The 12338-nt window shown below is 49.6% G+C and overlaps 4 protein-coding genes and 1 non-coding gene across 5 annotated transcripts; 1 reads left to right on the top strand and 4 right to left on the bottom strand.

The window, feature by feature from the left end:
* Nucleotides 1–694: 694 nt before the first annotated feature.
* Nucleotides 695–783, bottom strand: BT62DRAFT_t140. Its single transcript has one exon. It is a non-coding gene; the product is annotated as a tRNA-Arg (tRNA).
* Nucleotides 784–1064: 281 nt separating this feature from the next.
* On the top strand, nt 1065–2514 carry BT62DRAFT_953310 (Mmp37-domain-containing protein). The gene is made up of 2 exons (XM_043188260.1): nt 1065–2188; nt 2239–2514. Exons 1-2 carry the CDS (start codon nt 1108–1110, stop codon nt 2358–2360), a joined length of 1203 nt encoding a protein of 400 aa, XP_043037122.1. The 5' UTR covers nt 1065–1107; the 3' UTR covers nt 2361–2514.
* On the bottom strand, nt 2305–6158 carry BT62DRAFT_934859 (uncharacterized protein). Its single transcript, XM_043186804.1, has 15 exons — nt 6039–6158; nt 5960–5967; nt 5831–5906; nt 5744–5772; nt 5380–5686; nt 5318–5329; nt 5046–5266; nt 4732–4993; nt 4572–4670; nt 4507–4516; nt 4267–4452; nt 3965–4207; nt 3711–3916; nt 3517–3645; nt 2305–3464 (listed from the first exon to the last, which is right to left on the bottom strand). Exons 1-15 carry the CDS (start codon nt 6135–6137, stop codon nt 2730–2732), a joined length of 2622 nt encoding a protein of 873 aa, XP_043037121.1. The 5' UTR covers nt 6138–6158; the 3' UTR covers nt 2305–2729.
* A 1054-nt stretch (nt 6159–7212) lies between these two features.
* On the bottom strand, nt 7213–9000 carry BT62DRAFT_934858 (uncharacterized protein). The gene is made up of 2 exons (XM_043186803.1): nt 8482–9000; nt 7213–8424 (listed from the first exon to the last, which is right to left on the bottom strand). Exons 1-2 carry the CDS (start codon nt 8955–8957, stop codon nt 7443–7445), a joined length of 1458 nt encoding a protein of 485 aa, XP_043037120.1. The 5' UTR covers nt 8958–9000; the 3' UTR covers nt 7213–7442.
* Nucleotides 9001–9093: 93 nt separating this feature from the next.
* BT62DRAFT_934857 (uncharacterized protein) lies at nt 9094–12142 on the bottom strand. The gene is made up of 5 exons (XM_043186802.1): nt 11772–12142; nt 10511–11724; nt 9568–10456; nt 9481–9508; nt 9094–9426 (listed from the first exon to the last, which is right to left on the bottom strand). Exons 1-5 carry the CDS (start codon nt 12048–12050, stop codon nt 9254–9256), a joined length of 2583 nt encoding a protein of 860 aa, XP_043037119.1. The 5' UTR covers nt 12051–12142; the 3' UTR covers nt 9094–9253.
* Between the last annotated feature and the right edge of the window lie 196 nt (nt 12143–12338).

The raw sequence follows: 12338 nt of genomic DNA, 5'->3' as shown, positions 1-12338 counted from the left end.
AGGCACGGGATAGCTACCTTCAGAGGTACAAGCATTCAATAGCTCTTCTCAGGCGTTTCCGTGGTCCGGATGTATTCAAGTTGTCTTTCGAAGGCATCTGATGCCTTGGCCACATCAAGTTCCAGATCCACCCCTTGGTGTTCGTTCAGACCGTACGACTCTCGGTATCCCATTCGACTGGATACAGAACTTGTAAAATGCTCAGCATAGACTATTTGATTTAGTTAAGGTTTTTACTTGCGATTGTCGTCGATCAGGAGGAAAAGACGGTCGTGCTCATCGCAATCAATTTCATCTTGGTACCTGTGATATACTAGTAGCTCCTCTATCCTTGGCGGGCTAAAAAATATTGTCGTAGGAACTCGTAGGAACTAACACAGCCGTTTCGAGGGCACTCGAAGGACTTTTTGAAGTTCCCTGGATGTAACCTGGGCTCGTTGAGCACGATGCCATTGAGACGGGAAATGAAGGAAAACAGCTGAGGTTCCATATTTCGGAGACTATGAATCAATAACAGGCGACTTTTCTACGAGCAAACGCACGACCTTGACTTGAGGTCAACTCACCGGTAACTTGCCGGTCACCTGACCGATCAGAAGTTGTCAATCTACGACGCCCGTCTTTCTTGTCCTTTTTTTCAATAGAAAAAGCACTGGGTACTCATCAGAAGAAAAATGTACAAGACAAAAAGCATCGACCAACCCAGGACTCGAACATGGAATCTTCAGCTCGGGATTACATAACCACCGGAAACTGACGCGTTAACCATTACGCTAGCCGGCCGACACTGCAGGATGTACAATGTTATAATTAAAGTGCCGCCAACACTATCTGAAGCTAAGAGTGAACCCCGCAAGAGACTGAATTAGTAACCATGAAACTGGGTACGGGTGAGAGGTTAAAACAAAATGCGTAAAGTCCAGCGAGTCCGGGAAAAGCATAGGAAACGAATATTATAAAACTATACGGCAGAGCACGGTCCAAGGTAACCGTTTGCAGCCGAAACTATTTTCAATGGTGCACGTGACAATAAATCGCTCTCTCTCTTTCTTGCAAGCATCCATCGTCTACAAAGCTGGCGCCGTCATCTTCAACTCTACCATCGCCATGCTTCGGGTCCCTGCACGTACCTGCATAAGGACCTTTGCTACTGAAAGCGTGCCGACAGCGTCGAGCAACTTTCCCCCGCCTTCCCCGCCGCCTCGTCGTCGTCGACAAACAAGACTTCATCCCGCTCCCCGCCCATACGAACCCTCGTCTCCGCTGTCCCGACCGCAACTACCCCCCAGTTTCGGCAAGAACCAGCTTCTTCCCGTCAGCAACTCCACTCGTGCCTTATTAGAGAGCGTCGTTGCTGAATTTGAAGCTCCCATCCGATACGCGTTCGCCTATGGCAGTGGAGTATTTGAACAGGATGGATACGACATAGCCGCAGAACCTGGCAAAGGTGGACCCGTCCTCGATTTCATGTTCGCTGTCACCCATTCGAGCCATTTCCACTCCATCAACATGCATCAGTTCCCTTCACATTACCCGCTCAGCGCAAGGATGCTCGGCAGTGACTATGTCTCTACTGTGCAGTCTTCCGGTGGTGCAGGAGTGTGGTTCAACGCCTATGTACCCATGCCGAATCAGCGGGTGACGATCAAGTACGGCGTGACCACAGTTGACAACCTCTGCGACGACCTACTAAACTGGCGCACCCTTTACCTTGCCGGACGTATGCACAAACCTCTCCGGATAATCAAGGATGATGCGCGGGTACGCTTGACCCAACAAGTCAACCTCGTCAGCGCCCTACGATCAGCTCTCCTCCTCCTTCCTGAAGAATTCTCGGAACGAGAATTGTTCGAGAAGATAGCTGGAATCAGTTACTCTGGGGATCCAAGAATGGTCTTGCCCGTGGAGAACAGAGGAAAGGTGGGAAACATTGTTCGGAAGCAGGAGGCACAGTTCAAAGAACTGTATGGACGGCTTGTGGGTGGACTGCCTGGGGTGGACTGGGCAAGCGAGGCCGGGAGGCTAAAACAAGACCTTTCGCCGTTGGCCAGGGAGAAGCATCTTCGTAAGCTACCGAGGGTCTTGCTGGAGGCCTTAAGGTCCCGGCACATGGCTCAGAACGAGGAGGAAGAGCGCTTTTGGATTCGCCTAGCCGCGGATAAGAGACTGGATACCCTGTTAGAGGGTGGTATGTCTCATCCTCTTTATTGCATTTACTCTCACTAAACGTTGTAACAGAGATGAAACGTATTGTTCGTCTACCTGCAACGATTCAGAGTGCCAAAGGTCTCGTTAGCGCCGGTATAGGAAAAAGTGTACGGTATAGCCTAGCGAAAGTCGGTAAGTGGTGGCGAGGCTAGATATACAGACTATTCGCACATGATATAGTGCACTACCTCTACTCGATCATTACAATATGTACGGAAGGTTAGTAAGAATTAATAAAAAAGCAGGTGTAATCGGCATATTTGTGTGGACTACAGTGTGTACACTGTCTTCTAGTGTACCTGTCCATCGAGGTTGGAAATTGAATCCATCTATTAAAAAATGAAGACTTTTTAAAAGTAGGTCTAAGTAGTAAACAAATTCCTACAGAGATCCTATCGCAATAGACAATAGTTTACAGAATCAGGCCAACAAGATCCTAGTATAATAGCAACTAAGCAAGAAAATATTACACTGGAGTAGCGTAGGAGGAACTCGATTCCCAAGTCGAGCCGCAAAACATGTTAATTCATTGCCATCTCGACAAAATCATTCCAAGTCGTGTGCAACGTATTGGCCTCTGGAGATCCGGAACTCGATCTACGCTGCGCTGGTCGTGGATTGGTGTCCAACATAGGCGTGGATCCGTATCCGTTGATTCCGTTTTCCATACCATAGTCGTACACGGGGAAGTATTGCGGGAAACCATTCAGGGCGTGTGAATGTCCATTATTACTTATACTACCATTCTGGCGATGGGTATGGACTACGTGTGAGGAAGACGATGTCTGCTGTTGTTGGTGATGATTTTGCAGCATGGACTGTGACTGTGAGAGGAATGAAGGGTCCGACTGGAAGGTAGATGTCGAAGGCATTGATGACATGCCATACATGGACACGGGTGATATGTCCGTGTCGGAAAACGAGTTATGGGATGACGTTGACGACATAGGTTCTTGCTGGTGATGGGTTCCGAAGGAGCCCAGGTATGCCAACATGTTAGAGTCCATATCGCTGGTGGGAGCCAGGGGAAGAGGCACGACAGGGGCATGTGAATTTGGTGAACGGTGGATGAGCGGGGGAGAAGAGGGCTCCTTCTTTACGAGACGCGACTTCCCACCCAACATCGCCAGCTCGTCATCTTCGTCTACTGGTGACTGAGGATCTTGGACAGAGTAGCGGCCGACAGGGGAACCTTTTCCTTTCCGGAAATCGTCAAGGCTGTTGTGGGCTTTTTCCTGCAAACGAAGCATGATCTCCTGCGAGTAAAAGATATCAGTCAAACCTAGACCTCGATGAATAAGAGCTTACCAAAACTTTCCCCGCACGGAAACCTCGAGCAGTCTTGGAAAACAATTCACAAGCCGAATCGAGCTGTACAAGCGCAGATGGCGCCAGACTCATGGATGGGCAACGAGTAACAATGGATCCCAAAACAATCTGAATTACGGATGAATGAGTTCGATCGGGGTACAGATGATACAGATGATAGGGAGACAACACACCGCGCAAGAAAACATGTGACCCCACAGGAACCAAATTCTTTCGCTCGGTTCTTGGAGTTGTGTATGGAGATTGCGCATAAGGGCCACCAAAGATCCAGCGCTACGGTATGCTGCAATGACAGATGTTCCGTACGGACTCCCAAGCGGGTCCTTTGGATGGTCACTGATAGCCCGAGCGAAGAAGCTGCGATGAAGGTACAATAAATCTAATCGCTCATCAGAATCTGATACGTGAGTGAAGCAAAGCTCCTTACTCATTTCTCTAATTGCGAGGACGACGTGGCGTTGTAACGTAAGCATGATCGTTTGAGGGAACCCTCCAGGTCGGGGCTCAGAACTTCCAAAGCCAGCTACCTGAAGAACCGGGGGCACGGGGAATGCACGTAGTTTACGATCCAATTGAAGAACGGTGGCGTAAGTGGGTGTCTTGGCCCCAAATGCTTGATCGTGGAGCAGATTCATGCATTCTGAACAAAATCTATGTTTCCAAGCATGGTCTACAATGAAGAAATTTTGGCTCAGACTCAATTAGGTCATAGAACGAAGGTTGACTTACAACTTTGGTCGTCCGGAGGATCGTTCCCGTGCGGCATTTTGCAGTCGAAATGCGCTGATGTGAAGGACGTTGGACGTCCATACGTCAGACATTGCCATGAATCGTACGTGAACATCTCCCAGAAAAGTTCTCGCCGGCGTTGCGTCTCATGATGATCGATTCCCTTCCATCGACCGCTATCCCGATCTTCCGTAAGTAGTTAGAATATTTGTGGCAAACGAAATAGACACGGGGACTTACGAAGTCCGATCTAAGTAATGGAAGCGTAAGTACCATTTTAGTTGTACTGTAAAATGAGCGCTCACGCTTTGTGCGACCTTGACCGCCATACCCATAAGGGCCCATCGAGAACCTGATCCAGCGCCATTTCTATCTGACAAAAATAGGTAAAAGGTCATCAGATACTGTTTCCCCACACAACATCGGTCAATTTACACACTTATGGAGTAAGATAAGGGGACTCACCAAAGCTTGTACGGCATTGATGGTTGGGGAATCGACGAATGAATCACGAAACAAGGCGGCTTTGGCGAGTTGATGATACTTCTCGGCGTCGATGTTATACGCCGGTAGGGAGGTATCCATCAAAGTACCGATAGCAAGAATCATAAACATAAGGGACAGCCGATGGGGAAGAAGGGGGTCATCCGCTGAGGGCACATTGCTGGTGTCATAAAACTGATGGTAGACTTCAAAGTCAAACGATTCTTGGGGGATGGGGTTGTACCTAGCAATAGATAACATCAGTCACGGGTGTAATGATCCACGGATAGACATACATCCATGCAGCATTCGTGTAATATATAGACCTCAGTTCAGCAGCTTTATCCGCAGGTGGTAAATACCAAAATAAGCTTTGAATGCTAAAGGAATCTTCGTGTAGTGTGTGGGGAACGGCGGATATAGGGAAGGATGAGGCACGAGCAAGGATTTCCGATGGGAGGATGTTCTGGAGATGGAGCATATGATCTTCATACTCATCAACGTCACCATCTTCATTCTAAGATGCAAGATGTTAGCATTTGAACACCTTCAGCTCGATGTCTCTAACCTGTAAGAAGTACTGTGAAGGGCATGTGAGTTCAATTATCATCAAAAAGGTGATTAGCCTACCCAAGAATTGGCGATCTGACCATAGTATTTGGCACCACCAGATAAACTGAGCGACAATGAGCCGAAAGCATCCACGACATCAGGGTTAGTTTCTTCCTCCTTCTGCGACGAAGTGTCAGTATTCCGCATGGACGGCGGCTCTCTTTGAAGGGGAGCCTTAATGCGCAGGAGCTCTTCTGAAAGGAGTGGATGGGTATCCGAAGAAAGTCTACCGTGAGAAGAGCGCAGGGCATCTTCTAGTTCACGGACGCGATTAGCCAATTCAGATATCTTTTCGTGTAGCTCTTGAGTAGAGGCGAGAACGAATCTACAACAATTTAAATATGTCAATTATCAGGACAAGTCAGCGAAGGTTGAAGCCCACCGATTTCCTTGGCCTGTGGTCAGAGATCCCTGTCGCCGAACATTCAGATAAGAACCGAAACCGACAACTGAAAAATAAAAGACATACGTCGGGACAAATAGCCCCACAGCCTCGCTTTACACAAGAGCTGCAAGGTATGGAGCGATCGCAGCGTAGCTTCAATCTAAAGACTAGAATGAGATATTTTGAGAGAAATGGATGATAAGAATGCTCCACCTTCTACACTTTTTCAAGTGCAAATTTTAATCAGCCAACAGTTGTATCTGAAGGAGGGCAAATGTGTCGACGGTCGTACCTCTGCACAAGACAGTCTAGTAGCTCCCTTTCGTCGTTTTTTCTGAGTCCCGTCATCAGCGTGTAAGTCTGCACGTTTTGCAGTGGTCGGGGAGGACATGATGGGTGGAATCACAAGAAGCGGACCGGCTTTGCAGATTCGCTCTAGGTACTTCAATGATCGGTGCCGGACCTTGCCGGAGTTAATGCCGCGGAAGCAATACCTGTCTTGCCGGAGTTGGGTGGCTGTGACATGTTTCCTCCTTCCACCCTTCCTGGTCGGTTTGAAAAAATTTCAAACTCCCCGTCGCCCAGCGCTCCCTGTACACCCTTTAGAGCATTGTACTTGACCGCAGCGTTTCGACAATACGGAAGATACAGCTGAGAAACCCCAAACTTAATCAGGTGGCGACCGCCCTCACCGAATGATTGCATAAGATGCGAACTAGAAGGAAATGATGGTGACTCGATCGACTTGACTTGGTCTTGTCTTTAGCGGGAATTGGACAAACTTGGTATTAGATTACCATCCTGCATGACCTTCAGGGCCTGACTAATACCACCGCATAGTAGAATGCAGCAGCTCCCTGCCAATCTGCATTCAGCTCTGCAGAAGACGTGGATAGTCGCAGACCATTGTACTAATCTGGGAGTCGAAAAGAGCGAGAGGTGGGATCTTTTTCCTGATCTTTTCCACGTGTTATTCATGTCGGATGGGTCGCGATCGGATTCGCTCATTTGTCGCCGATATTCAATTTTACCCCGCATCTTTTGAAAAAGTTTGTCTAAGGGTTGTGAAAGGTATCGTCCTTTGGCGTACAGATGCAGGTGGGCGCTGGAATGAAACCACTGGGGGGTAAAGGTATGCTTCCCATATCTATATACAATGATCCTGCGGCTTCGAATAAAAACGTATCTGGATCATAGTGATCCGTAGATGCAAAACTCTTCCTCTAGCGTATATCTCTCTAGCGATTTGACTGTATAAGCTGAGAGAAAAAAGGCATTGTACATGTGGGACATTCCACCGGAGCCGGTATCAGCGCGGACTACGCTATTAAGCATGCTGAGGACTGACCAGATTGAACTCGACATCACGGGCACCCTGAATAGGCTGAAACGGGGATAACGGCACTGATAGTCGGCAGATCAAGGTAGTGATGTTTCTCTGTCGCGTAGATACTTACATCGAGGGTCCATGTTCTAGCACAGGAAAGAAGTTTTAGAATCACGTAATGCTGTTTCACTGGAAGAGGACGCTCGACGCTGCATAGAAGACTGCTCAAGCACAACCATTATGTTGAGATACAAAACTATTGCAAGCATACTCGAATCGTAGCAGTAAAAAAGGTCGGACAAGGTACTAATATAATGATCATAAACAGTCGTAAGTGGTCTAAAGGGTAAAAATATATTAACCGCTCCATCATGATGCCAAAACTTCCTTCTCAACGTGCATTGCAACTCCGTTACTGAACGGAGGCAACGACCCACCCTGACTCCCCATGTCCGACAATGAACGTACTACCACGTCATTATGAGGACTCTCTTCACTCATGGGGCTCAATGGTTCATTCATGGAAGACGCGTCCGAGAAGCTGTAAACCGAATCACGATGCGGAACCTGTGCGACAGCAGCGTTTGATTGAAGGGGCGAGTTGGAGGAGACGCTCCCTCGCGAACTGAAGAAGCCGCCGATCTTTCGCGTGAGCGGTACCTGTGAAGGGTTCAACTGGGGAGAAGACGCAATAACAGGTGAAGCTGTGGATGCTGTTGTGATTGAAGTAGGACCACTGGCAGGTTTTACAGAGGTATCGGCCTTCCACAGCTTGAATCCCCATCCAGTAGTCACCTTCTTTGCCTCCATCTCATCTCCGGTTGTAGTGGCAGGCAAAGGAGGCAGCTTTACAGCGTCCCTAGCATCAAGGTCAACGGTACCGACATTGTTTTCGGAAATAAATTCTCGCAACGCGTTTACACACGTGTCAGACGCTTCCTTGGCTTCATTAGCCTCCGAGAGCTCGTGCTTGGTCTCTTCAAGCTCATCCCTTGCCGCCCGCAGTTCTTTCCGCAGTGCCTCCAACTCCAGATTGAACGCGTCTTTGTCGGCTTGTGGAGAACGATTATGGAATCCTGAAATTCGGCGGGACGAGTTAGCTGACAGTTCGGGGGGTATGATTAGCGTTTGCGAGGACTGATCATCAATGCATGTATCAGATACTGATGAAATGCGCCGATGAGCGTTCGGACGTGTCGTGTGGGAACCTGTAGCAGGCGTGAACGAAGCTCGCTTGGACGACCCAGGGGTACTGTAATTATTGAAACCTGCACGAGACAAGTCCAGCGGCATCGGTCCAACACTTTGTCTGCGGTTCTGATTTTCGGACTGAAGTCGCATCAGACCACGTCTAGATAGCATAGTAAGCGATAAATTGCAGTAATGAAGCGACGGGGTCGAGACGTACCTGCTCTCTTCCACCTTAGTCCGCAACATCGCAATTGCATCCTCATCGTCTTTCATTTGCCGTCTCGCAGCCATGAGCTCCTCTTCCAACTCTGTCGCCTTGGCTGCTAAGGCTTGCAGGGTGTCCTTTAGCTCTGCCTCCCTCAAGTGCGCTCCTGAAACGAGCTGGAGCAAATCATCCCGCTCTTTGGTCATTTCAGCTAATGACTGACGGAGCTGCATGACAATATGCGCAAGAACCTGTGGGTCTAGCGATTCCCGCTTCGGACATGTATCGTGAGTTTGTGTATGGTAGGCGGGGGTTACTGGAGGCGATTCCATGTCCAGTTGCCGTTCGAGTTCAAGACTGAGATCAATAGAAAACGGTCGCTGGGTCTTTGGAGAAGAAAGGGAATGGAAATCCTGCGATATGGCGGTAGGCGGTACTTCAAATTCTAGGTGATTATCAGTTTGGTCGGACTGCACGTGGAGGTTCATGGTGAAGTAGAAACAGTCAGCGATCTCCGGACGTCTGGCTTGCCACCGCCCACCATGTGAACCGTTGCACGTGGTTCCTTCGCGACGTGTTCCAGGTCGGAAACAGCCATCTGGCAGTACGCCGCAGCCCCATCCGTTGGTCTTAGCAACAAGAAACGTATATTCCAAACATATGCAGAAAGATCAGTATGTACATATCAACGACCACTACTTACATGTATCAATGGTCCCAGTTTCCTTATCATAAATGTACACCGCTTTTGGTCACGCCTCATACACTATCCCATTATTTTCTTCTATTCAGACGCATGCGTCAGTGCGTCGACACATATTATGCCATCTCTCTCGCTCCAAGGGTATCCCCATCGGTGAAGCCATTCACGTACGCCAGTTGCTAGTCGCGCTCTGGATGCCCCACGAGCCACATCTTGCGAACTAGTGTGCTTTTCTTCGCCGACGATGACGTATGCTTCGAAAATCAGGATTAGTGCCAAGAAGAGTCTATTACTATGTCGCAACTTACCCAAACCATAAAAGTGCTCCTCCTCCAACTACAAGAAACATACACGAGTCAGACGCAATCAGCATATTGAAACATCTGACGACTCACAGCCAGTAAAAAGTCTTCCAGCACCTCAGTCGCTTCATTCGAGTGCAGCCCATGCAGATCAAGCATGCTCTCTGTCCTCTCCTCAGAAGTTAATTTACCGTCTCCAGTATCGGTTCGCGCGATTCCCAAGATCACACCATAACCTCCACCGCAGACACGTCCTCGAGCTGTTCGATCGCCAGGGTCGTCTGACCAGCTCGCATCCCTGTTCCTAACAGCTTGCTCAGCCAGCGTTGCACGTTCGCGAACAAGGTGACCGGCAGCTGACGCCATCTCTGCACTCATCTTACTGTTCAAATCATGTCCTTCCCTACTGAACCTCTTCGCTGCAGCGCCATCTCCTCGCCTCCAGGCGTCCGCGGCACGAGACAAGCACGCATTTCGGGCTGCACCAAGTTGCAAAGCGCGAGCACGGTATGCCATGTACAAGGAATTCACCGATTCGCCCGTAGGGAGTGTGGGTAGAAGCGCTGGAGGACGGAGCTTGAGTCGCGGCGACGGTTTGGGTGCGACAATCGCCGATCGAGTATGAAGGCTGTCGGCTGAACTGCCCATAGCTTCACGACGGGCAGGGCTATCAGTATGAATTGCAGGAACCGGTTTCTTGACGGCTGCGGCGAATCTCGTTCGCCCGGGATCGTATGCTCTGTCGACGTATCCTCCTCGTCTACCTTTGCCATTTTCATAGCCCAAGACGGGGAAATCTTCTAGTCCAGCCGTATGGGTAGCAAGTGGCCCAGTGCCCGGCATTACATTAGCACGGGACATGGCAATATTCAGACTCGTTATATCAACGTCCTTAGGTAAATGGTGCAAAAATTCGCAGCTATCCTGTTTTGCGCAGGTTCCCCGAAGCCAAAAACGGCAAAGGGCACGCTCTAAGTCATGACTAGAATAATCGAAAAAGTTAGTCTTAACTATGACACAGAGCATGGACCTATACCTGAATCTGCAGTCCGCCCGAAGGCATTCGCCAGCAACGAAATACCGGCAGACTCTATTCCCTCCTTGAACGGGCCGTCCATTGACGTATCTAGGTGCAGGCCGCGCATTTTGGATTTGAAAACCGCCTCGACCATGTATAGCGTCCCTAGAGACAAGGGTAACTCGACCACCCATGTTCTGCATACGAACTTGAGGGTTCTGAGGTACGGACGGCAAAGCTCGGTCAACGAGCCAAGCCATCGCACGCTCAAAGTCGTATGCATTGGCAGCGAGTGCCTCCTCCAACTCGGAAGGTGCAAGAGTAGAACCAAAAACAGAACTAAGGACGTCAAATGGCGTCATTCCGTCGGTGAGCACTGCAGCAGCTTCGGCCTCGGCATCTGGGTCCTCCTCTTGAGGGTCTTCAGAGAGCAACGATTCGTACGAAGCATACGAGGTTTGAAATTGACTGTGCATCTCCCCAACTCTAGGATCTTCAGGGGACATTGAGGAATTAGACGATCCGGACCACTGAGCATCAAAATCCGAGGTATGGAAAGTATTGAAAGATGGAACAGGTTTCTGAGAAAATGGGTCAAAAGGATCTTCATCATCGCTATCGTGTTCATCAGGGAAGAGAGGAGAACGGAGAGAGGAACTGGGCGTAAGCGAGCGTGTAAGCAGAGGTTGTTCGGGAAGAAGAGGGGCCGCGATGGCGAGATTAGACGTGGCTCTGAACGGACTGTGCGACCAGAGATCTGGCGATGGGGTATCTGCACGTAAAGGGCCTGGATTGGATGATGCCGCAGAGAGCGGTCGTTGAATGGGCTTGAACTCGGAGGCTTTGGCATTTAGCAGGCGCGGCGACGACAACGGCGAGGCTGGTAAGCTCGCTGTGAACTGTGCATGTGCATGTGTCGCCTGTGCATGTGAGAGAATGGGCGACGACGAAGGCGAGTAGTCACTGCCGCGCGCCGACATGTAAGACGACGCCTGACCGACGGCAAGTGGAGAGGCAAGTGGCGTGTGCGGTCGGCGAAATACAAGGGCTCGTGGTGAGCTGGGCGCCGACAACGGTGTCTCTGGACGAGCTTGATGTAGGCGGCTCGACGCTGTAGACGCCCTTGATGACGGTCTCGAAATAGGACGACGGATGGGGGTCAGAAAGAGAAATGGAACACCTGCGACGTCGTCCCGGTGTTTATGCATAAGGTCCAAGACACCTTGCTCCACCTAGTCTGCGGTCAAGAAAAAATACTCCTCAAGGAAGAAAGACGCACAGTGTCATCATCCAGGCCAAAGGATTCCTTCAGAAGCGCCTTGAGCTCATCTTCGCGTTCCTCAACCAGCAGGGCCACGACCTGATTCACAAACGATGATGAGACTCGGCTAATCTCGTCACCGTCGATATCACTCTCAAATCCATCAATGGGTTTGGACTGGCGCGACAAGGCCGACAGTTGGGCTCGAGTGTGGGGAAACATGGGTTGGGCCAAAGCATTGTGTTCTCCAGAATCGGACAAGTTGCCTGGGTCCTCAGGCAGCGATAGTAGAGACATGTTGTTACAGGTGAACTGGGGATTGAGTAGAGAAAATGAAAAATGACATAGAGACAGCAAAAGAAAGCAGGAAAAGAGAAGCAAAAATCTGCATCGCAGGGCCGATGTTCTCCCATCATCTGATGACAGCACAGTCCTGATATGGATGCAGCAGCTTAGGAAGCAAGTAACCTTGCCTGCGACTCGGGTCTGCGTACAAAAGCAATATTATCGTAGAGAAACAAACCAAGTACACCTATGTACATCTACGCAGCAATAATAATTTGAACTTCCCCTAGTTGCCATGAT

Source organism: Guyanagaster necrorhizus, assembly GCF_019112545.1.
Source record: "Guyanagaster necrorhizus MCA 3950 unplaced genomic scaffold BT62scaffold_22, whole genome shotgun sequence".
Lineage (NCBI taxonomy): Eukaryota > Fungi > Basidiomycota > Agaricomycetes > Agaricales > Physalacriaceae > Guyanagaster > Guyanagaster necrorhizus.
Note: the sequence above shows the minus strand (reverse complement) of the source record. Positions and strands in the feature narration are given on the sequence as shown.

Excerpts from the sequence above, each read along its gene's own strand:
- BT62DRAFT_953310 (XM_043188260.1), top strand. The coding sequence starts at position 1,108 with ATGCTTCGGGTCCCTGCACGTACCTGCATAAGGACCTTTGCTACTGAA. Across the intron at positions 2,189-2,238 it reads GGATACCCTGTTAGAGGGTG|AGATGAAACGTATTGTTCGT; the intron begins GTATGTCTCATC and ends ACGTTGTAACAG.
- BT62DRAFT_934859 (XM_043186804.1), bottom strand. The coding sequence starts at position 6,137 with ATGTCCTCCCCGACCACTGCAAAACGTGCAGACTTACACGCTGATGAC. Across the intron at positions 5,687-5,743 it reads ACCACAGGCCAAGGAAATCG|ATTCGTTCTCGCCTCTACTC; the intron begins GTGGGCTTCAAC and ends AAATTGTTGTAG. Across the intron at positions 4,671-4,731 it reads TCAATGCCGTACAAGCTTTG|TATCTGATGACCTTTTACCT; the intron begins GTGAGTCCCCTT and ends GTGGGGAAACAG.
- BT62DRAFT_934858 (XM_043186803.1), bottom strand. The coding sequence starts at position 8,957 with ATGAACCTCCACGTGCAGTCCGACCAAACTGATAATCACCTAGAATTT. Across the intron at positions 8,425-8,481 it reads ACTAAGGTGGAAGAGAGCAG|ACGTGGTCTGATGCGACTTC; the intron begins GTACGTCTCGAC and ends TATGCTATCTAG.
- BT62DRAFT_934857 (XM_043186802.1), bottom strand. The coding sequence starts at position 12,050 with ATGTCTCTACTATCGCTGCCTGAGGACCCAGGCAACTTGTCCGATTCT. Across the intron at positions 10,457-10,510 it reads CGGGCGGACTGCAGATTCAG|TCATGACTTAGAGCGTGCCC; the intron begins GTATAGGTCCAT and ends CGATTATTCTAG. Across the intron at positions 9,509-9,567 it reads TGGAAGACTTTTTACTGGCT|TTGGAGGAGGAGCACTTTTA; the intron begins GTGAGTCGTCAG and ends TGTTTCTTGTAG.